The sequence below is a fragment of the Cnephaeus nilssonii genome (genome assembly GCF_951640355.1).
Source record: "Cnephaeus nilssonii genome assembly, chromosome: 20".
Taxonomy (NCBI): Eukaryota; Metazoa; Chordata; class Mammalia; order Chiroptera; family Vespertilionidae; genus Cnephaeus; species Cnephaeus nilssonii.
The window spans coordinates 31,247,416-31,269,651 of NC_137091.1; the positions used below are offsets into that span (position 1 = coordinate 31,247,416).

At 44.1% G+C, this 22,236-nt stretch overlaps 1 protein-coding gene across 1 annotated transcript in view; it reads right to left on the bottom strand.

Moving 5' to 3' along the window:
• ZCCHC14 (zinc finger CCHC-type containing 14) overlaps nucleotides 1–22,236 on the bottom strand; it is a 70,511-nt gene that overhangs the window by 5,606 nt on the left and 42,669 nt on the right. Inside the window, exons 3-12 of the mRNA XM_079800275.1 lie at nucleotides 22,095–22,168; nucleotides 12,252–12,323; nucleotides 9,153–9,262; nucleotides 7,734–7,828; nucleotides 7,597–7,651; nucleotides 6,035–6,314; nucleotides 4,521–4,612; nucleotides 4,049–4,176; nucleotides 2,279–2,419; nucleotides 727–2,196 (exon numbers count right to left, since the gene is read on the bottom strand). Coding sequence (XP_079656401.1) covers nucleotides 727–2,196; nucleotides 2,279–2,419; nucleotides 4,049–4,176; nucleotides 4,521–4,612; nucleotides 6,035–6,314; nucleotides 7,597–7,651; nucleotides 7,734–7,828; nucleotides 9,153–9,262; nucleotides 12,252–12,323; nucleotides 22,095–22,168 — 2,517 coding nt within the window. The remainder of the gene's footprint in view (nucleotides 1–726; nucleotides 2,197–2,278; nucleotides 2,420–4,048; nucleotides 4,177–4,520; nucleotides 4,613–6,034; nucleotides 6,315–7,596; nucleotides 7,652–7,733; nucleotides 7,829–9,152; nucleotides 9,263–12,251; nucleotides 12,324–22,094; nucleotides 22,169–22,236) is intronic.

The following is a 22,236-nucleotide window of genomic DNA, read 5'->3' on the forward strand; positions in this document are numbered from 1 at the left end:
AGTGACTTTATAAGACTGCACAGTGAATAGCCACAGAGCTGGGACCAATTTTCCCAATGCCCGGTTTAATCATCTTTCCAAAACCAACAGCAAGAACAAATCCACTGTAATAAATACATCAACCATACGTGTGAATTTGACTAAAGGAGACAAAAGAGAGTGAGTGGGAGAAAGGGGGGAAGGCAGAAGATGGTAGAGCAGTGAGAATGACATCACACACACACACACACACACACACACACACACACACACACCAATAGCCATGGCACCCTGTGGGGAGAGCAGAAGTGGGGATACCAACGTCCACCCGCAGCGTTTGAACTTGTGCTATATGCCCTAGGCTTTCAGCGAAAGCTTGGGAGTGGCATTAAATTGCTGATACTTGCTTCCCAGTCACATGGCAAGAAATAAGAAACCAAGGAGCCATCAGGCCAGAGCCCCTCTCCACTGCCAGCTCAACATGCTCTAGAATAAGAAGTATGATGAAATCATGAAGACACTCTTAGAACCAAAATAACCCACCTTTTGGGGGCTTTAGAACCTACCAAGAATTTCATGCTTTTGCAAAGAGCATTTAAAAATTACTTTTTGCTTTAAAAAGAAGCAAGTTTACTATTATTTTCATAAACAGTAAGCCTTCGCCTGCACCTCTCTGGGCAGCGCTGCACTGCTAGCCAGTGTAGCCGGTCTGCCTCTGGAGCTTCACCGGCCGTGGCCCGCCTTTACCTTGCCGATTGAAGTCCATGGACGGCTGCTTGCAGTCCTGAGCGCGGTGACCGGTGGCCCCACAGTTGTAACATGAGAGATTGCCGCTCTTTTTGTGACTGGAACCATTGCTACTGCCCACCAAGCCCTGGGCCTGGTACACACCAGCTGCCCCTGCCATGAAGCTCTGCATGGGAGGGACGGTGAATGTGGACTGGCCGCCCAGCACGGGCTCGGCAGGCACACTGCTGCCATATGGTGAGTGCACAACCGGGAAGGCGCTGTTGCCGTACTGCTGGGTGCCCACGTAGCCGCTGCCACACACAGGGCTGAAGGGCAGGAAGGGGAAGGGGAAGACAGACGGCCCCGAGAACGGGTGCTGGAAATAGTTGGCGTAGCTGACGGTCAGGCCACCAGAGCCGCAGCTCCCGCTGCATCCACAGGATGTGCACACGACGCAGCCTGGTGGCGGGCCAGGTGAGGGTTGCGGGGGCGCCGACGGCTGCTGATGGTGGTGGTGGTGGTGATGGTTCTGAGCGGAGGCAGGAATGTTCCCGGGGGAGCCGCTGCCACTGCTGCTGCTGCTGCTGCTGTAGAAACTGCTTTCAGGGACTGAGGAGAGCGCAGGGCTGGAGCTGGGGGCCGGGCAGCTGGGCACAGTGGCCATGTTTGGGAAGGATGGGGAAGGGTGGCTACTGGAGGAGGCAGTGTTGCTGTTCGCACAGAAGCTGCCCTGCAGGGGGCCCACAGGCACACTGCTCATTGCAGAGAAGGCAGCTTTGGTGTTGGCTGTGTACAGAGCAGTCCGGGGGTTTATTATTGCAGGGGGCACACTGATCTGCACGTTATTAGAACAGGAAGTCTGCCCAGAAATGACAGACTCCGCAGGGACAGATGAAGACACCAGCAGTTTGATTGGTGGCCGAGCCACGTGGAAGACCGTGCTGGATGTTCCCACGGCAGCAGTGCTAGTCTCCACCACCAGGGCCGGCTGCGGGGCCGGCTTCATCACCCTGTCCAGCGCAGACGCATGGACGACTTTGGTGCGGGGACCAAAGGAGATAGTGGGTGACCCGGAGCTGCTCTCGGCAAGTCCAGAGAGGACCTGCATGGGCTGATGGGGGGCAGACGTGGGCAACACATCCATCATGGCATTGCCAAAACTCTTGTCCACTTTGATTCCACTTCTTGGTCCAGAGACTTTATTCCTTTCTTCTAGAGACAGCAGTGAGTGCATAGAAGACGAGAGGAGCTTCATGTCCGTGCCTCCCCTCTCTGATTTGTGCACAGAATTCAGCATTCTGATGGGTGCAATGTGCGAGGCTGCAGTCATCATCTGTGGAGGCAGGGGGTGGTGGCCTGAAGGGTTGGAGCCTGCCTCATTCTGCACAGGGAGAACCTGGGCCGTGGGTCTGGCAGAACTCGAAGTGAAATGATTCAGTAGCATGACAGGCTTCTCCTTATCAGAACCCTCCATGTGCATCTCCACACCTAGATGGAAACAGAGAGGTCAGCACAGCCCCACAGCCTAGGGCAGAGGCAGCACCGCGCCAGCCATGCTGGGCATCCTTACGCCTGTCATTCTCCTCAGCGCTGTCTGAGCTCTCTTCCCGGGCCTGCACCCCCATCGGGCTGGGGGAGGAGCTGGAGCACTCTGAGGAGCTGCCTTCCCGGGCCGTCTGGTGAGGGGGCTGCTCCACTTCCACCCGCAGCACTGTGGAGAAGGGACAGGTGAGAGTCCAGAGGTGGCACCCAAATCCATGCATTTCAGAACTCCAACAGGGGTCCGCCTTCACCCACCTCCGTGCAAACCTATCGCACACCGATTCCTTTACATCAATCCCAAGAAGGTAGGTACGGGTATTTCCATATTCAACAGGGCTCTGACATTCTTAGAGAACAAACTGCCCAAGGTCACGGCGAGTTACGTGGCAGATGCAAACACAGCGATGCTCTCAGCCAGATGCTCTAATGCCCCCCTCTACTCAAACACCAGAGAATGAGAACAAAGGGTTCCCAAACCAGCATGGTGCTGCAAAAGGAGTCATCCACAAACACCCCGTTTCATGAGGTTGAGAGACAGACCGTTTTAGTTAAATAACCACTCAGAAGATACACTGCATTTTTCCCTTCCTCATTTACTATTACTCTTGATATTTCTTTTTTTTTTTAAATATATTTTATTGATTTTTTACAGAGAGGAAGAGAGAGGGATAGAGAGTTAGAAACATCGATGAGAGAGAAACATCAATCAGCCGCCTCTTGCACACCCCCTACTGGGGATGTGCCCGCAACCAAGGTACATGCCCTTGACCGGAATCGAACCTGGGACCCTTCAGTCCACAGGCTGATGCTCTATCCACTGAGCCAAACCGGTTTCGGCCAATTAGACAACTCTTGATATTTCTGCTGGTGTGGCTTGGTTGGTTGGAGCGTTGTTCCGTACACTGAAAGGTTGCGGGTTCGATTCCCAGTCAGGGCACATACTCAGGTTTTGGGTTTAATTCCTAGTCGAGGCACATTTGGGAGGCAAGCAATTGATATTTCTCTCTCTCTCCCTCCCCCTCTGTGAAAATTGATGAAAGCATGTCCTCGGGTGAGGATTAAAAGAAAAAAGAAAGAAAACAACAGAGCAACTTATACAGGGGTCCTCAACATTTTTCTGAGGAGAGGGAGAGGCAGGAGGAGGAGGGGAATAGTGGCTAAAAAACCAGATCACTGAAACGTCAAGTCCCCAGAGCAGAAAGGGGGTGGTTACGCATGGAGGAGACTTTCAAAGGGAACCTCTGAGGCAATGACTTAAACATGACCTCTGTGCTCCACCTAGGGCTGTGGTCGGCAAACTGCAGCTCACGAGCCACATGCGGCTCTTTGGCCCCTTGAGTGTGGATCTTCCACATAATACCACGGCCTGGGCGAGTCTATTTTGAAGAAGTGGCGTTAGAAGAAGTTTAAGTTTAAAATATTTGGCCCTCAAAAGAAATTTCAATCGTTGTACTATTGATATTTGGCTCTGTTGACTAATGAGTTTGCCAACCACTGACCTAGGGGAAGAGAGAGGTTTTCATTTATTTTGTATAATTCCTACTCTTTCCTTCTCACTGTAGTAGTTTCTGGATCTAATTCTTTAGCCCAAACAACTTTAGGCAACTCACCAGTATCCAGCTTCTAAGCAAAATGACCCATCTAATTTCCTATGGTAGAGACTACAAAAGCTAAAATAATGAGTAGTAATTGTAAATACTAAAAGATACATGGCAGAAGGGTGTATTATGAGGTCTAACGATTATCAAAAGGAACAGACTGCACTCCATGTGTCAAGGCTGATCCGGCTCTCACCCACCTGCAGCGTGGGGGCTTCGGACATTCTGCACGGGCCCTACGTGGCTTGTGGGGGGCACACGGGCCACTCCACTGCTGGTGACCGGGGTTGGGGCTGAGGGGTTCAGGCACCGTTTCTCTGACTTCTCCCTGTTATAATAAGAAAGCATACAAACAAGCAAGTTTTAAATTCTGCTAAAAAACCTTCTCATATTTCACAAACTGCATAAGTGCATATATTCTACACAAAGGTGACTTTCATTAAAATAATCTCCAGGGTGGAAAATATCACATTCTAACTAGTCAGATTCACTAGAAGGACCTTTCCTAGCAAACCTTTCCTAGGGCCACATTCATAGAATTTTAAAAGCATTAAAATGTGCTAAGCAGTCAAAAGTGATCCAATCACTAATATGCAACAAAGCTCTAAGTCCTAGCATCTGTTCAGCAGGTCAGAAGCTAAAATAACAGACATTTCACAACGTCACACTTACTTCTCCAGCTCCAGTTGAGTCTTGAGTTTTTTCTTTGCTCCCATGGTAAGGGATTCAAATTTATTTAGATCTTCTTCGGTAAGGCTCAGAAACTTCCATAGAAGAAATAAATTACAAAATTACTGAGACTTAGGATTCTGAAAACAAAGAACTTTAATTCCATTTCTAGGACATGCAAACAGACCAAAGAGTAGATAATAAAAGACTTGGGAAAACTAAAACATTTACTTGCTGAATGTTTTGGTATCCATAGTTCAAAATACAAGACACTCATTTTGCGTCTATAAGGGCACCAGGCACCTCACAAGGGCTTGGTGAAGACCCATGCTGTGCAGGAAGGTGATGACAGAGATGCAATCTGTGTAAGTGCCCCCTTCCTCGCTGGGACACACTCCTCAAACGCAAGCATTTATCCTCCTGCAGACAGGAGGACAGTTTCTTTTAACAGCTCCTTTTTCTTGATATCTGGGACAACAGCAACTTTGTTGGGCAGCAAGTGATCCAGAAGAGCAGAGGCCATCAGAACTAACCCGGCCTTACACCAAGCAAATGATGTTCTGGCTCTCAAGACAGTCCGTGACATGATTTGTGAGTGTAGCCATTTTAACTGATACATTAAAACTTCTAAAGCTGATCATGACCAGTGTTAGTAAAATCTATTGTTCCTAAGATCTATGAATCCTAAACTGAAACTATTACAAATATACTTAAAATCTGTTTTTTATTGTGCAGTAAAAGTTGAATTTCTAAGTTCAAGTGCAGATTTTTGGACAAATGAAATTTTACCTAGATAAAAGCCACCAAGTCATTTTATCCAACAGGGGGAGCTCAGAGTTTAGACACCGCGTATAGGTCCAATTTAGTTTTATCATTGATACCAAGACTTAAGAAATTTCAGAATTTAAGAGTGAAATAATGCTCATCTGAACTTTCTATTGTAAAAAATAATTCCTATGTAGCACTGCTTGAAAGCCCTAAAATTCATCTATTCCTTTAGCTATTTGACCCTAAATCAAGCCAGATCATCATAGAGCCACTTACTGGGACCAAAGTGTTTGGGCCCCTTGTACAACTGGCCTTCCTGAGCTGAGCATCAGCACATGCACAGGCCTATATGGAACGACATCCAAGATGGGAGTTGGGGGATGTGGGCACCAAAATTCACTATTTCTACTGATTGCAGGACTGATGGAGACACAATGTCCTGCTCATCACATAGAGTACCAAATTTGTAAAGACCCCAAACTATCTAAAAAAACTGGTTGTTTGCAACCAATCCTGTTCCAGCTTTTGCTTCAGCGGCAGGCAACCTTCAAGTTCTAATCCACTGCTACCCTCCTGGGAGCATGCAGGACTTAGGGCATGCATCTGTAGGTATTAAATTCCAGGCACTGTGATTTCCACAACTCATACAGTTTAGAAACCCAACTGACTTCCTCTAGGAATGAGGTCAGAAGAAAGGTTACCTGGGAAAACAAGCAAATTCTACGTCGCCTGCTTAGTAGCCAACATACCTTCTCCATTGTAAGCTGTTTAAAGACGGGATAGTATTTGTGCAAACGCAGTTTCCTCAGCCAATCTAAAATCCCATTTTGCTCCTGGGTCTGAGGGGTCTGCAGACTGGAAGGCATTAAGATGGCAGGCGAGGTGTCCATCTGGGTCCGGTAGGCCAGCGCCGAGCCCCCGCCCCCTGTGTGGGAGCAGTGGGGCAAGGCGGCCGCGCCAGCTGAGTGCTGCATGTGGTGCTGGGCGCCACTCTGAGAGGATGGGATGCCGGCTACTCCACACACAGGCCTGTGAGGACAGAGGTCACGTGGTTTCAGAAGACCGCAGCCTTACCGTTAGAGGCATGCACAAGCCAGCTTCTCCATCCTGGATGCATGTGCAGTCCCATCCACTGCTCACCTCAGAGCCCTTTCTGCCACTTCTCCACACCATCACTCCATCCCACTGAAGTCTGACATCTGTAGGCATGTATGTTTACATGCATGTATATGTATCTATTTGTATGATGTTTAAGAGCATGTGTACATATGCATTTGTATGCACATGTTTAAGAGTATGTATCTATGTGTGCACATATATGTATGTGTATGTTCATACGTGTGTCACAACTTGACTAGTTTGTTACTTTTATCACAGGATGATACTGACAATCATAAATTAAAACTGACTCCTAAATCTTGAATACTCAAATTAACCTTAAAAAAAAATAATAAATCCTAGAAGCTGGAAGGAACTTTCTGTCCTTGCCCCCACATGGATTGACTATGTGCTCACTGCATACCAGGCTGAGTGCTACGCAGTAAATAAGAAAGTCAGCGCTTTCCAAGACCTCATTAACTGCCTAGTTCTTCACACAACTGTGTGCGTGCGCGCATGCTCTGTGATATCAGCCCATTAAAAATATCAGCTGTCAGACAGGCAGACGGCCTTTCTGTCACCTGAGCACTCCTACCATCGCTGTCCGGCTCACAAGAACAGAGGACCCCTACAGCAGCACTCTGGCATCAGGCCCACCCACCTGCTGGGAGCTTGTATAAATGAGGGTTCTCAGAAATTCTGGCTTCCTAGAACGAGCAGGGCCTGGAAACTGGCACTTGTAGCAGGGTCCTTGGGAATTCCAATTCCAGTTGCTTAGAGAACACTTCTCTCTCTCTCTCTCTCTCTCTCTCTCTCTCTCTCTCTCTCTCTCTCTCTTTTTTTTTAGAAATCTTAAATTGGATTATCTCTATACAATTCTTCTCTCAACATTTAAAAGTAAGATTAAGAATGACTTATTTACACACAGCCAAAAGTAACAACACTGATTTAAAAGGTGTTGGTTAGCCCAGCCAGTGGCTCAGCATTTGAGCATTGACCCAGGAACCAAGAGGTCACCTGTTTGATTCTCAGTCAGGGAACATGACCAGGTTCCGGGCTTGATCCCCAGTAGGGGGCATGCAGGAGGCAGCGGATCAATGATGTTTCTCTCTAATTGATGCTTCTATCTCTATCCTTCTTTCTTCCCTCTCTCTAAAAATCAATAAAAACAATAAAAAAAAAAAAGGTGTTGGTTACATGGTAGAAGTCTCACCTTCCAGACACGCCCATTATGGTACCAACTTTAGAAAGGGAAAGGTTGCCAGGACCTGTGAGTTAAAATAAATATCATAAAATTTACAGACAATAAAAATATTCTTATTCTTATTTAATCACATTTTACAAACTCACTTGGACTTTGAAGCTGTTGCGTGGGAGATGAAGTGCTGAAAAATTTCTTAACATGGTCATTTTTCAGTACGTGAGAAGGTAATGAAGCCAAATACCTAAAAATTAAACCAAGGAGCTTATCAGTATTAAAATGGTATTACCACAGACTGGGAGAGAAATTTCAATTCCCAATTAAGAGAAATACATATTAGAGAAAAAAAGAAGCAGAAGTGCCTTAATCTATATCATCTAGATTTAATTCAATTTAATCCTTATTATGATTCATAGTTTCCCCATGCCCCTTTTTTTACTTGTATGTTATTACACTGTATGATCAAGTCTTTCAGGGCCTGATGAGCTATAACGTGACCGCAGTCAGTGGCATCACAATCACCGGGAACTTACAGCCACTGAGCTGCAACTAGGTCTCAGGCGCTAAGATGTCAGGTCCCATTCTGGAGACCAGGCAGCAGGCCTGCCCCTCCCTGCACAGTTCCAAAACCAGAATGCTAGGCCAGGATCCAGGGTCCAGACACCTTTTGTTAGCCCCTGGAACCGTCTGAACTTTCCACTATAGAGCAGAAACAGTAATCAGATATAGTTTTATCAGACTGTCAAAATTACATTAAAAAGCCCTTAAGCTGCTAGGGGAGGAACAAGACTGCTCCTGATCCCAGAGTCCAATGGGAGCATATACTAGTACATTGATTTTTTATTTATTGATTGATTTTATAGAGAGAGAGGAGAGGAGGGAGGGAGAGGAAAGGAGGGAAGGAGAGGAACATCAATTTGTTTCACTTATTTATGCATTCATTGGTTGCTTCTGGTATGTGCCCTGACTAGGGGATTGAACCTGCAACCTTGACATGTCAGGACAATGCCACCCAGCCAACTGAGCCACCCAGCCAAGGCAAGTAGCATATACTTGAAATTCCTTTGCTCATATTCTCAAAATCACAACTAAGTTATTAAGAGTCTTCGAACTGCCCATAACTGATGAATATCCCTAGAAACAAAGTAGAGATTAAAACCATCCAGAGTAGCCCTAACTGGTTTGGCTCAGTGGATAGAGTGTCCGCCTGCTGACTGGAAGGTCCCAGATTCAATTCCAGTCAAGGGCATGTACCTTGGTTGTGGGCACATCCCCAGTAGGGGGTGTGCAGGAGGCAGCTGATCAATGTTTCTCTCTCATCCCATCGATGTTTCTAACTCTCTATCCCTCTCCCTTCCTCTCTGTAAAAATCAATAAAATATAAATAAAATAAAATAAAACTATCCAGAAAACTATCCAGAGTAATGTACTAGTATAACCTCAAGAGCTCCTCAGATGAACAGGCAGCTCATGTCTGGAACTGCCCAGCCTGCCCACACTGCAGAGGGCGAGCAGTCACCACCAGAAGGGCTGCTCCCTATGGCCCCGGGGTGGGGTGAAGAGCATACCTCAGGTCCGCTTCCAGATCCATGTGGTTTCGCTCTACATAAAACGAATCTGAGCCAGCTAAGCAAGGAATGAATTTCTCCAAATTTTCTTCAGGGTATAGCTGAGATAACTGAAAGAAATGAAAAAGCTTAGGAAGTATGTCAAAGTTCATTTTAAAACCAAAATTCTTCCATATAAGAAAACACTTGGGTAGGTATTAGATGGTGATATCTGCTGGTATGATACAAAGTACTCTTCTGTTAGCTACTTGGGATGTAGAAAACCACAAAAGAACATCACACTCCCACCATAACATCAAGAAAAAGCTTGGTATTCTGCACATTGTACCTTCCCTTGAGCCCAGCAGAGAGCTGAATTGCAAGGTCACTACCTGAACTGCTTTTCAAGAGGAACCATTCCTCCGAGGAGAGATGGGACACGTGAACTGTCAGCTGTGGCAGAGCAGTAGGAGGAGGTGGCTGCCATATAAGCAGGTAGAAGAGACTGGCCAAGACGGACACATTCCTACAGGCTGAGTGTGACATCCATCAGCCAGGAGCCCAGACACAGGGGAGTGTGCCCTCACTCCCAAGCTCTCTTCTATAGGCAGGAGACTGGAGAGCCTCCATAAGGTGACACAGATGTGGGTTGGCTCCCCCTGGAGAACAGGGAGGAAACCCTGTGCCTTTCCCTGGAGCCTTCAACCCAAGACAAAAGCCCTTAAGCTGCTAGGGGAGGAACAAGACTGCTCCTGATCCCAGAGTCCAAGCAAAGACCCCAAGTTTCTGGGGAGGATGATGAAAAGATGAAGAATGCAACAAATTCAACAGGTTCATGAAAAGCAATACTTTCCTGCCTCTGGGCGCAGGGTAGGAAGTCCTCCTGGCACAGGCCACTGGCAAAGATACCCTGCCTTGGAGGAAGGTCAAAGCAAAACACCTCTGGCCCGGAGGAAGGGGCCTACCTGGGTCAAGGATCCTGCAACACCACCAAGTGGAAGTCAAGCTGCTGCTGGGGAATGAAGGGGCAGGGATGCTGAGAAAGCCCCTGCCAAAGGCCTTGTGCCTGGGCCTAAGGCTGGGCCAGGAGGAGGGAGAACCCTCCTCCACCTCCCCCAAGTCCATCACCAGGCAGCAAGTAACAGCTGTCTCACGAGTGGCGGTGGGGTTGAGGGGTCAACAGTAGGGAGATCTCTCTGTGCCACAGCCACATGAGACTCCTGAAAGCAAGACCACAGAGAAGAACCTTCCACACTCCAGGCCCCACTTGGGGCTCCCTACCAGCAGCCATTTGCTGGAGAAACCTGAAGCCTGTGGTACACTGAAGATAACCACAGTAACAACAAAACCCAAACCCACACCTGACTGGATCAACTCGAGGACCCCACTGAGGGCCTGACAGAGCAGCAGCACTCCCATTTCCAGGCATAACACTATTTCCCTCAGTCTCTATATTTTCTAAATATGATTTCTAATAATCAAAAATTGTAAGGCACACCTCCCAAAAGAGAGAATAAAAACTTATCAAGATAATTATTAGAACCAGACTCAAAACCAACTCAAATGCTGGAACTATCAGACAGAGAGTTTAAAATAACTATATTAACATAATAAAACATTTAGTTAGAAAAAACGTGCATGCAAAGCCCGGCTGGCATGGCTCACTATGAATCAGGAGGTCACGGTCCAATTCCCAGTCAAGGGCACATGACCGGGTTGCAGGCTCGATCCCCGTTGTGGGGCATGCAGGTGGCAGCCAATCAATGGTTCTCTCTCATCATTGATGTTTCTGTCTCTCTCTCTCCCTCTCTCCCTCTCTTTCCTCTCTGAAATCAATAAAATATACATTTTTAAAAACATGAATAACTAGGAAATTTCAGCAGAGATATGGAAAGTTGATTAAAAGACATGTCAAATGGAAAGGCTAGGGACAAAAAGCAAAAAACAAAATAGAAATAAATAAAACAAAAACAAGTAAACTATGATATCAGAGATGAAGAATCCAACAGGTTCGTTAGCAGCCTGGGCAGAGCTGAGGAGTAACGTCAATAAACTGGAAGACTGAGGGCAATAGAAATTACCCAAACTGAAAAAGTGCAGAGACTCAGAAAAACAAAAGCAACCCAGAGCTGCATTGAACATCAAAGGTCCAAGTAAATGTAACGAAGTCCAGGAGAAGTACAAGTGTGCGGGCAGAAGAGAAATGGACAAGATTTTTCCAAAATTAATGAAAGACAGCGAACTATATATCCAAGAATATGAGCCACTGTAAACACCCAGACAAAAGACCAATGCAAGAAGAGTCAGCATCAGGGAACCCAGAGAAACTGTTTTGTTTTGCGCCCCCCCCCCCCTTTTTTTTTTTAACAAATGAGAGCTAGGCACAAAGGAGAGGAAATGCAGTGTTCTGAATGTTATAGAGGGAAAGTGAACTCCAGGAGGAGCAGTAATGCTAGAGAGCATGGCACTGTGGTGTTCTTCTGTGCTTGACTGGCCAAAAGGACAGGCAAGAATCAAACAGCCTCCTGTCCAAGCTTTTAAAGTAGGATCCACCAACGGTGTTTTTTCCTATAGGATTATATCCTTGATTTTATAATGAAAATATCAGACTTTGGAGACACTTCAGATACGAGTAGCGTATGTAGGTAGGTAGGTACGCATGTACACATGTAAAGAGGTGTTTATTTAGTAGTGGAACCTTTTGTTCAAATGATATTTATTGCAACAATTTAAAAATAAATAGCAACATCCAATGTGTAGAACAGGTAAAGGTGGGACTAGATGAAGCCCCTGACCACTGAGCGACCTGTGCAGGCCTCTCCCGCAGCCTCCACGAAGAGCAACCAAACCAACACCCTTGGTCATCTGTGCAGTTTCATCGTCTGCCTCAACTCACTCTCAACAACTAGAAGGAGCAGAGACTGCGGCACCGAGGACCACATGCTTATTGCCGTCACCTGTGAGACAGAGCCCTTGGCCTGCCTCTGGACAGGCACGACTTCCAGGCACTGCACTCACTATGCTAGCTGAAGGAAGCCGTCCACGGAAATCACTCTGCAGTACAACCAACCACAGGGCCGGGAGCCTTCTCATTGGTAGAAGAGCCCTTCATCACCTTACCTTTGAAATAAATTCAGTCACTTCAGAGGAAGATTTGGTTACTGATGTTACTGAAGAGTCAGACCACAAGACCTTAAAAACAAACAAACGAACAAACCTTAAAAACAGACACCACATACGCAATTCACAGCAGGTTTGTCCAGACATCTTTGCTGGCGCAGGTGCGGGGAACACAACAGGCCCTAGTGTATTGTGCACCGTGTGAGCCGGAGCATTTACACATCCCTTGACTTGTTGGAGAAAGAGCATTCACCCAGGCCCAAAGCTTAACTTTGTGTTTTGTGCAATTGCTCAAATATCACCAAATTACTCAAGCATGGAGTCTAAGGTTTGCTCCTTAAAGTTCTAGGAAGTCACAGATAATCACGACTTGATGCCAGTAAACATCAGCTTCAAGTGGACCTCCTCTTCTCAGGTCAGTGCACATGACTCTGGAGGCAGGTCAACAAAGTTACCAGAAATCAACCCAGGCGTCCACACAGTAAGTGCTTGTATGCACCCCTGCCCTCAGGAATCTCACAGAACTGAGGGCCCCATGGGAGTAAATCCATGACAGCAGGCCAGGGCATCAGTACTAAACAGCAGAGAAAAATCTTCCATGGTGGGGGAGTGTAGAAGAACTGAGAAAGGCTTTCTGGAAGTTCTACAATGCCGGTTATGCCAAAGACCTGACTATACATGTGTTTTTCCTTGCCTGCAGGTATGACAATGGGCAGTTTTATTTCATTACTTCACAAGTGTCAGTCTCCCCAAACGGGCTGGAAGCTCCTGGAGGAGAGGGCTGGGTCTTTCCTGTTTGTTTTCTCTCAGCATGTCCCACAATGTTTCCTCCCACAGTGCTAAGTGAACTGGAGGGGAGGGGAATGGCACCTACAGACATCACCAGAGGCTTCTCTGCATGAGAAAAGCATGAGCTGAACTGGAATGGGAAAGTAAGAAGTCTGCTAAAGGAATGGGACAGACAAAGGGACAGAGTGAGATGAGAGGGAGGAAGGGGCCAGAGCAAGAAGGGTTAAACCACGAAATGGAAACTTTACCCTAAAACCCAGAAGCCACTGGAGGATTTCAAGTCAGGAAATAAAATGATCAAATATATATTTTTTCTTACTTAAAAAAATATTTTTATTGATTTTTAGAGAGAGAGGAACGAAGAGAGACACATAGATGTAAGAGCAAAACATCAATGGGTTGCCCCCTGCCGGGGATATCAAGCCCACAACCCGGTCATGTGCCTGAGGATTGAACTGGCGACCTTTCAGTGCACGGAATGACACCCAATCAATTGAGCCACACAAGCCAGGGCCCCAAATGTATTTTATTACCCAAAATAAAGTATTATATTTATACTGATTTAGAGCAAACAGAGCTCAGAAATACCAAACACTTCTGCTTCTCTCTCCCCCCCCCCCCCCCCCCGGCTCTCATCATGTATGCTGAGGGGCTCCTTTGGCCTGGAAGGACTGTCATCTCCCTTCTTGCCTGCTGAAATTCACATTTCATTCCAGCAGTTGCCACACCACACAAAAATTACCAAGGCGTCTGTTTCATCAAGCTCCCATTAAATACAAGCTAACTGAGGAAAAGGACCATCTTCTTTATCTTTGAATTTCCAACATCTTCAGAAATTCACCAGCAAGGTTTGAACAAACCAGCCTTGCCATCTAAAACCTGCCTACACTAAAATGAAAATATCTAAACCTTTTGTGTCTAAAATAATCAAATTTGCCTGGCCAGTGTTTCTCAATGGTTGAATGTCGACCCATGAATCAAGAGTTCACTGGTTAGATTCCCAGTCAGAGCACATGTCTGGGTTTCGGGCTCAATCCCCAGTAACGGGTGTGTGGAAGGCAGCCAGTCGATGTCTCTCTCTCATCGATGTTTCTATTTCTCTCTCCCTTCCTCTCCCTCTAAAATCAATAAAAATATATATTTAAAAAAAAAATCTTATGACAATATTAAAATGAAATTTGGTAGTGGTGTTGGAGGAAGCTGCTACCCACATAAAACACAAGTAACATCTATGATTAAAGGTGAAAACTGTCTAGTCATCAGATGTTTTACTCAAAGCACTGTTGACATGTTGTGTTTTTCAAAGTAAAAGATGTGGAAATTTTTTTCCTTATAACTCTTACACTATGATAACAATCTGTTTCTAGTTTGAATATTTTCTCTCTCTCCTTCCACATTCATGTCACATGAACACGTCCTTACCAACTAAAACATGAAATTCAATACCCAAAAAGTAAGGGTAGCATGGACAGACCATTTTCTGTTCAAATAGACAATTTGTATCCTCAACAATGGGATGTACTTTAACTGGGTACAACCATCCTAGGTTCTCCATTCCTGATGTTTTCCTTTTGCTTCCAAATGGAGCTGATAATTTCGACTGTGGGCAGACAGGAAGGAAGGACTAGAAACAAGCACTCAATTCCATGCTGAGCCCAGCACCACTGTGTGCCACAGATGCAGAATTATTTCACCCCCATACCCTCTATCTCTGCCTCCCTCGCTTACCCATTCCCCTGAACAAGGTGAAGGGACAGGCCACAGAGGGGCATGGATATGAGAAAAGCCTCACATCACGCCACATGCTAGAGAGATGCATGCCCCGTCAAACACAAGGTGGCATCAATTGTAAGCTGCCCCATTATTTTACATACCAAGAAAACATGTTACCAATCAAATCATGGCACATTTTCCTACCACTTACTCAGAGAGCTACTTAGCCTTACTGAGACAGATTTAACACATCTTAAGCATACACAAAAAGGAAAATATGCACAAAATAGATACGTACTTAGGATTTCTTCACACTCAAGAGTCTAATGCTTAGTCACTTTTCACCTCAGTTCGCAATAGTAGTGTTTTTCCACATGGCATCACACTCCATTTTCTTTGCCCACACAGGAACTCACCAAGCCAGAGGCCCCTGCCCACTGCTCATCCACATCCGTAAGGTAAGCGGGAGACTCAGTGCCACCACACCTATTCCCAGCTCTCTGAGAAGTCCCAAAGCAACCACAAAGATGAGCAAAGCAGTCACATGGAAAGAGGCAGCTTGGAGAAAGCACAGACCATGCATGGAGAAGAAAACTTATAAAAAGTTAAAACTATCACTAATATTCTCAGTGAACTAAGAGAAGAAAGCATAGCCAAGGACAAGATGCTATGAAAAAAAGTCACAGAAAAAGTGTTCTTTGAAATTAAAAACAGAGTAGCAAAAGTGAAAAATTCAACTGAAATGATGGAAGATGAGATAATCTTCCATAAAGTAGATAAAACAAACAAACAAACAAACAAACAATAAATGGGAAAGAAAATAGAGGGGGGTGGAACCAAAGGACCAGTCTTGAGGCCCATCATACAGATAACAGGAATTCCAAACAAGAACACAGAGAAAAATGCAACAGGAAATCAAAAGGAATGATTCAAGAACAGGTCCCCAAATGGATGGATGTTTTTAGACCGAAAGGAACACTGAACCTCAGCATATGACGACCATGGACCTACACCCAAGCAAGTATCTGAGAAATGTACAAACACTTGGACTAAGAAAATCCTGAAAACTGCTGGAGACTGTAAAACAGGTCCTAGTGCAGGATCAAGGAACCAAAACAGTCCTGATTCCCAACAGCAACCCCGTAAGATAGTCAATAAGCAGTGCTTTCAAAGTCCTGAGGAAAAAGATACAACTTAAAATGGTATTCTCAATGTCAGAGTGACTGTTCAGAGGCACTTCCAAAGAGACATGAAAAGTCTCATAAACTGCACCTCCCAGGTACCCTTTCTAAGAAGCAAGCAGAGTAACTACTAAAGGAACACTAACTTAAGACAAAAGATGACCTAAGACTCAAGAGCAGGGAACCAGAGCTGGGGCGGGGGAGGGGGAGCAGGGAGGAGGAAGAGCCCCTAGGTAATGATGAAAGGGGGATCATGATGAGAGCTGTGTACAGGGCTGAAGACCTGGAGTCCAGGCGGAGCATAACCACAGCTCCAAAGATGAAACTGGGACACTGGACACTTCTCAACAAGGGGAATTTTAGACACTCAGGGAAAACCTTAGGGGTGAAGTCTTTTTGTAAGTACTTGTCCCTGAGCAAAATAACAAGCAAAAGGAGACACTTAACTCCAGGGAAAACACAATGTAGGAATGGAAAAGTACTACCATATGGCTCCAGTCAACAACCTTCACATAGTCACACCAATTACCATTCAACCACTGAGACATACGAAGAGACCGTTCCCTGCGACTTCTGGCAATGTATGAAGGATTACTGGTCTCTAAACTCTGCATATATGTGTGTGTGTATATATCATGAAAACAAAAACTAAATTAAAAAAAAAATAGTTGACAAGATTCATCCTTTGCTAACAGTGATAAAATATTCAGAGCAGTTAAGACTGTTTTGAGATGACAAATTAAATTTTTACTCTGACCGGTGTTTCAGTGGTTAGAGCATGGGCTTATACACTGGAGGGTTGTGGGTTCGATTCCTTATTGCAGGTTGGATCCCTAGCCCCAGTTGGGGTTCAGGAGGCAACCAATCGATATGTCACTCTCACATGGATGTTTCTCCCTCTTCCCTTCCACTCCCTCTAAAAATCAATGGAAAAAAAATTCTTGAGTGAGGATTATTTTTAAACAATTAAATTTTAAAGAAAAGATACAGTACTAAAATAAATATAATGTCTAGGCTCTTAAGGAAAAATGGCATGTTTTATTTTTTATTCATAGAGTTCTTTAGTTCTTAAAAAAAAAAAGAATAGTGTATTGATTTTAGAGAGGAAGGGAGAGGGAAAGAGAGAATAATCTATGTGAGGGCGTAACATCAATCTGCTGACTCCTGCATGCCCTCTATCGGGGAATTGAACCAGAAACCTGGGCACGTGCCCTTGACCAGAATCAAACTGGTAACCTCCTGGTGCACAGGATGACACCCAACCAACTGAGCCACACGGGCCAGGGCTCTATAGTTCTTTTTAAGTTAATAAAGCTCTACAATCTAATAGGTGTTTCAAGGGTTTGTGTAGTCTTTTGATGTTTTTTTCCTCCCTTTCCTTCATGTGTAATAACTAAAGAAAAATTTTTTTAGTTTTAGTTATTCTAATTTCTCAAAATGAATTTGAAAAAGCTGGTAAAATTTGGACATTTCACATGTACAAAGATAAATACTAATTTTATTCTCACTTGCTTCCTGTATACTGATTTGGTTTCCTCAGTAACCAGCAATTACAACTTCAGCAAAAACAAAACCATCCATCTACATGGAAAAGAAGAAATTCAAACTCCTGTTTGTAGTACATTTGTGTATCTTGAAACCATCTTGATCTGGGGTTATGTTTTCCTATAAAAGAGTAATCTTTAATTTGTATCCTGGAAAACAATGATACATAAAAATCAAAACTAGAGATAAACAAGGCCGAGAAAATTGGTGGGGCAGAGAATCACGGACTTCTTTCTGAATAACTAAAGGCTTCCAGGAAAAAGTATTTCATTGAGCCTTTCTATACTGTTAGCAACAGACTGTCGAATCTCATCGAGGTATGGCAGACACTCTTAATAAGATTTTTTAAAATTGTTCTGGTCACAGTATAATAGCTATTTATTTCCATATACAAAGGATAACCTATGTAAAGGACTATTTAATCTTCATTAGTTAGGGTTCTGTGGACAAAAGGTTTAATTTTAGAATTTTTTTTTAAGTTTTATTAACATAAAACAGACAATGAACTGCACATATTTTTCTTATTTTTTTAATAATCATATTTTATTTTTGTTAATCCTCACCTGAGGATATTTGTTCCATTGATTTTTCAAAGAGAGTTGACAGGAGGGGAAGAGACAGAGAGAAACATGGATGTGAAAGAGAGACATCGATTGGTTGCCTCTTGCACGTGCCCCAACAGGGGCTGGGGATAGAACCTGCAAATGAGGTACGTGCCCTTGACTGGAATCAAACTCACAACCCTTCAGTTCTCGGGCTGATGCTCTAAATAATGAGCAAACCGACTACAGCAGAACTTCACATACTTAAAGGGCACAATCTGAAGCTCCAATCAATATAATGTACATATCCTTCGCCCCCAAAAGTTTCCTACTGTCCCTTCCTAGGAAGCCACAGATCTGCTTTCTGTCACTGTAGTTTGCATTATCTAGAATGCTATGTAAATGGACTCTTATTTTGGTTGGGGGGAGGTCTGGTTTCTTTCACACAGCATAACTGAGTTTCATCCATATTGCTAAGTGTATCAAGTTTACTCTTTTTACTTTGAGTAGTGCTCCACTGTATGAATATGATACAATAGTTTGTTTATCCATTCTCTTGTGAAGGGATATGTGGGGTGTTATAAATAAGGCTGCTATGAATATTCATATATAAATCTTTGCATGAACATATGCTTTCATTTCCTTTGGATAGGTACTTAGGAGTGGAACCGATGGGTCATACTTTAGGAATATGTTTAACTTTTAAAAAAATGGCCAGATTATTTTCCAAAGTACACCATTTTACGTTTCCATCTGCAGTGTAGCAGACTTCCAGTTCTTCCACATACCTGCCAGCACTTGGTATGGTCAGTCTTTTTACTTTTAGTCATTCTAATGCTCAACTAGTATCTTGCTGTGTTTTTTTAAAAAATATGTTTTTATTGATTTTTAGAGAAAGAAGAAAGGAGAGGGATAGAGAGATAGAAACATCCATGAGAGAGAAACATCATTGATCAGCTGCTTCCTGCACGCCCCCTACTGGGGATCGGCCCACAACCAGGGCAAGTGCCCTGACTGGAAATCAAACCGATAACCTCTTGGTTCCTGGGTCCACGCCCAATCATTCAACTGCTGAGCCACATTGCCCGGGCTACCTTGCTGTGGTTTTAGTTGGTATTTTCCTAACTACTAATGATGCTGAACTTCTGTTCATGTATGCTCTTTGCCATCCATACATCTTTGGCTCATGTTTTATTGGACTGGTTTCTTATTATTGAGCTTGAGAGTTCTTTATGTATTTTGAATACAAATTATTTATCAGATATGTAATTTGCATCTATTTTCTCCTAGTCTGTGCCTTCCTTCTCTTTTCATTTTTTTTAACAGTGCCTTTTGAAGAGCAAGTTTTAAATTTTGATGAAGTCTAACATATTTATTTTGTCTTTTATGGATATTTTTGACATTGTATCCAAAAAAAACCTTTGCCTCATATAAGTCACAAAGCTTTCTCCTATGCTTTCTTCTCAGATTTTTGTAATTTTAGGTTCTACATTTAGGCCTGTAATAAAATTTAAGTTAATTTATGTATAAGAGGTGAGATTTGATCAAGGTTCATTTTGTGTGTATTCAATATCTGTTTCAGAACCATTTGTTGAAAAAAATCCTTTCTTCATTGAACACCCTTTGAATCTTTGTCAAAAATCAATGGACCACTTCCATCTGAGTCTAATTCTGAACTCTGTTCTGTTCTGATCAATGCCTCTACCCTTGCAGCAATGCCACAGTGTCAGGATTCCTGTGGTGTAACAGTAACTCTTAAAACAAGGTACTGTGAGTTTCCTAACTTTTTTCTTCTTTTCCAAATCATTTTGAGTACTCTATAGTTCTTCCCATATAAATTTTAGAATCAACTTGTTGATTTGTAAAACAGAAAAAATTCTATTGGGACTTAAATTTTTTTTTTGGTGGGGGTCATTAAAATGGGAAAAAGTTTAAAGATATGTTGTCTTCTCGTCCTGCAGCCCACCAGTTCTCTCTCTCTCTAGAGCTATAGGATCTGATGACAGCTAGCTAGAGTGACCACAGTGAAACAAAACCGTAAAGTGGCTGCACTTTTCTTACACATGAATAATACATATCTGTATCCTACAAGCAGTCACTTATTTAAGAGTAGAGGACAACTCACCGGCACACAATTTAAGCTGCACAAATTAATGGCGTGTTTTGTAAATAAGATAGTAATTTTTTAAAAAATGTTGATTATATCTTCCCTTTGTACCTTGAATACCATCCAACAAATGCACTCTGGACTGTAAATTCTTTTGGGCACAAGTCCCTACCTCAAAAGAATAGCTAGTTGGACTATTGGAAGGATTTTCACTTTCCTAAACACAAGAATACTTTTACCAGTTATCACATGAGGAAAAGTCAGCTTTTCAGACACTTCAGCTTACCCGTTGGGATGAAAACATCTAACGCTGTGTGACAGCATCAGTGTCAACTCCAAGCAATAGTTCCTAGTCTAGTGCCGCAAGCTCGGAGCTGTGACTGGCCTGAAGGCCAATGGCTCCAGGCTCCTTTTGGAGTTGTGCAGTTTGCTTTCGGAGGATTCAGACAAGGGTCCCCATCCCCGCCAGTCTGCTACTGCCTCCTTCTCCTGCTTATAATCCCCTCCTCCTCCGAGAAGTCGTGAGAGGCCAAGTGTCTATTCTGCCAAAGCTCATTTCTTCAGTGAGTAGCAGCAGGCAGTTGTGTTGTGTAGGATTTCTGCATCTCACACTGCACAAGCCCAATTCCCTGCCACAAGTAACAGGACTGAAGACAGGGGCAAATCAAAGCCCAGATGATCAGATGGCCTGTGAGTGCGGCCAACCATCCCAGATCTGCCCTATGCTCAGCAGCTTCCCAAAAGGGTAGGCCCTGTGGAGGCAAATAATGATTGCCAACAGCCCCTCAGGAAACACTAGATGGCAAAAGGCAGCAAGTAGAGGGAGGAGACAGCGTGTCCAGGGTCTGGGGACTTGCTGGGCTCCTGATGCCTACTGGCCTGAATGACGCTGGGATTCCGAGGTTTACTGGCTCCTGAGTTTGGGTGCTAGTCGCAAGCTTTAGCAATCTCCAAAACCTCACGTTTTTTCCATACATTTTGAAAAGACATCAGTAGCTTAACAACTGACTCTCAAATGCAGTACCTCTCAAATCAAATGAAATTTTATCCTTTTAGTGGAAAAAGTATTTTCATGCAGCTACACTCTTTGAAAAACTAGTAAACTACACAATATATACATACTAAATACTACACAGAAGCTTTTATTCCTCAGAACATTCTCCAACAATACAGGAAGCAGATTTTCCTTATCATTCAGTATTCAGGCACATGGTCAAAGGAGAACCTCATACAACATACTGGGCAAGTAACAGAACCTCAGGGACATGGCCACCCAAATTCATTACCCAGCCTCTTCAATAGCTAAGTGGGACCAAAAAACAGTTTGGGTCAACAAAACATAAGAAGTGTCTAGCACTGCCTTGGAGGGTCTCTAATCGTAATACATAGTATGTCTCAATTTTCACAATTCTCCACGTAAGCCAACTTAGGTAACCAACTACTAGCAGCTGAGCATGTCAGTCTAGAGAGCATTCACCATATAGACCAAGAAGCTCTTGTTATCTAGTGGGTAGAGAAGAATAGCTTTTGTTTGCAGACTTTTACTATAGCCAGATCTTGTGCTGAGTGCTTTGAAGGGGCTGTCTCATTTCATTCTCCCTCAAACTCCTCCTCCTTTACCAAGTGGAGGTGTTAGGGCACAGAAGTTCAGCATTGTCCTCAGTCACGTGGCTGACAGGGATAGAACTGAACTGTTAACTCCAGGCTGTTCTAGAGCCCTGGCCCCTCCCCCTCATGGAGGCCTCTGAGGTCAGGGAGTGAGTGCCCCCTAGGCTGAAGCCCACCAAGCCCAGTCCTGGAGATGGCCCACCCATAGGCCGAGTCCCAGCTTCCTATCTCCCATAGCACTAGCAGTGTTTTGCAAAATGGCCTATTTTTTATTTAGATAAATAAAAGTATCAATTCATGGTAAATGTTCCCTCCTATCCCTTAGAGGAGAAAAGGGGAAAAAAACTTAGCATCTTACCTCAAAGGAACATTCAACATTTCTTTCATTTTTTTTGTGTGATAATCCCTTCAGGTCTATCTTTTCAACACTCACTGTAAAAGTAAAAAAAAAACACACACAAAAACAACAAACAACAAACAAAATTATAAAAATGAAATAA